Source organism: Penaeus monodon, chromosome 23 (genome assembly GCF_015228065.2).
Source record: "Penaeus monodon isolate SGIC_2016 chromosome 23, NSTDA_Pmon_1, whole genome shotgun sequence".
Lineage (NCBI taxonomy): Eukaryota > Metazoa > Arthropoda > Malacostraca > Decapoda > Penaeidae > Penaeus > Penaeus monodon.
In genome coordinates this window covers 39,646,052-39,647,431 of record NC_051408.1, presented here as the reverse complement: position 1 = coordinate 39,647,431, position 1,380 = coordinate 39,646,052, and the positions used below count along the sequence as shown (strand labels likewise).

Sequence of the window (1,380 nt, the reverse complement as noted above, 5' to 3'; positions counted from 1 at the left end):
AGTTATTGTTTGTTTCTTGAGATCTCAATGTGGCACAATTAAGTTTGTGGTTATATTTACTTAATTAGTATGTTATGTAATACTTCGCCCATTGCCTAGCATTGCTATTTTGTCAGATTCCCTAGAAATTATGCATACTGTAGGTTTTACGCAGTAAATTACATTTTGTACACATAAAAACACAATTACAATGAAAATAAACATGTTTCCGTGCGACTGGATTCCTTTTCAGACAATACGGTTTTGTCTGTCTTCACAAAATTAATTTGGACCGTCACTAATTTTGTATTTCGGTCGTTACTGTTACTGTGTTTCAATTCATGCATCTGTACAGCTTATAAATATGTGCGCAGGGAAGTATGAATAATCTTCATGATAATTCGTTTCTTGCCATATAGCCAAGAAATAAATTAGAATTGATTGTCATCTTTCGACTCATTATAGGAAATCCTTCAAAGTGGCAAAAACAATCAAATTTTGGAATCTGGCACCTCTCTAGGTCTTGCATTACAAGCATTATGCAGTATAAATACCAACAGAAAAGTAAACGCTGACACACTTCTTCGCCTAGAAGTCTGGTCACCCTCCAACAGCGCTCTAAAAATATTTCCAAGTCATGAATCCTCAGCGCGTTTTGGTAAGTAAATGATGATAAAAAGCGTTAATTTGGGAGGAAATTATTTCAGTTCAATTCGATATACAAAAAGATAGTATATGTACATGCTGATACTTACAAAAAAACGTTTATAATGTATATATATTAGACAGATGTGGGAATAATGATTTGGAAGTATAGTGTATAGACAGAGACAAAACGTAGTGGCATTTTTTTTAGCTACGGATATTTACAAAACGGTTTAGTAAAGAATGAAATTTGCATTCTGCTCTCCACAGCTGCGATGTGCCTCCGTGCTGGCCCTGGTGTGCTTGGCTTCAGCCGCGAAACTGGAAGGCTACAGTGACGGAGGCGACACCGGCCTGGGAGTCGCTCTTGACGACGGTGAACTGCTTGAAGAAGGCGTTGGAGGCGGCAGTGTGCTTCCTCTCGTCTTGGTCGGTTCCGGTATGCTTCCTGAGAGTGCCATTGTTGGCGTAACTGTAGATGTGTCTGGTGACGCTGCTGGAGATGCCATCGGCGCTGGAAACCTTCCTGATGGAGATAATGGCGAGGGATACATTCCACCGAGTGTTGTCCCTGAGGTCGCTCCGGTCGACGTCGCCCCCGCCCCTGGCGGCGAATACCTCGCTCCCCACAACTGAACTTATTACTTTGCACGCAAGCGGCGTCATGAATGATTAATTTTCGTGCAACTTTTCGGTGCTTAGAATTCAATAAATAGCAAAACTAAATCCTGCAATGCGTTTTAATCTAGACGCTGA

The 1,380-nt window shown here is 40.9% G+C and overlaps 1 protein-coding gene across 1 annotated transcript; it reads left to right on the top strand.

The window, feature by feature from the left end:
• Positions 1-616: 616 nt before the first annotated feature.
• LOC119588276 lies at positions 617-1,313 on the top strand. The gene is made up of 2 exons (XM_037936972.1): positions 617-637; positions 895-1,313. Exons 1-2 carry the CDS (start codon positions 617-619, stop codon positions 1,258-1,260), a joined length of 387 nt encoding a protein of 128 aa, XP_037792900.1. The 3' UTR covers positions 1,261-1,313.
• Positions 1,314-1,380: the final 67 nt, after the last annotated feature.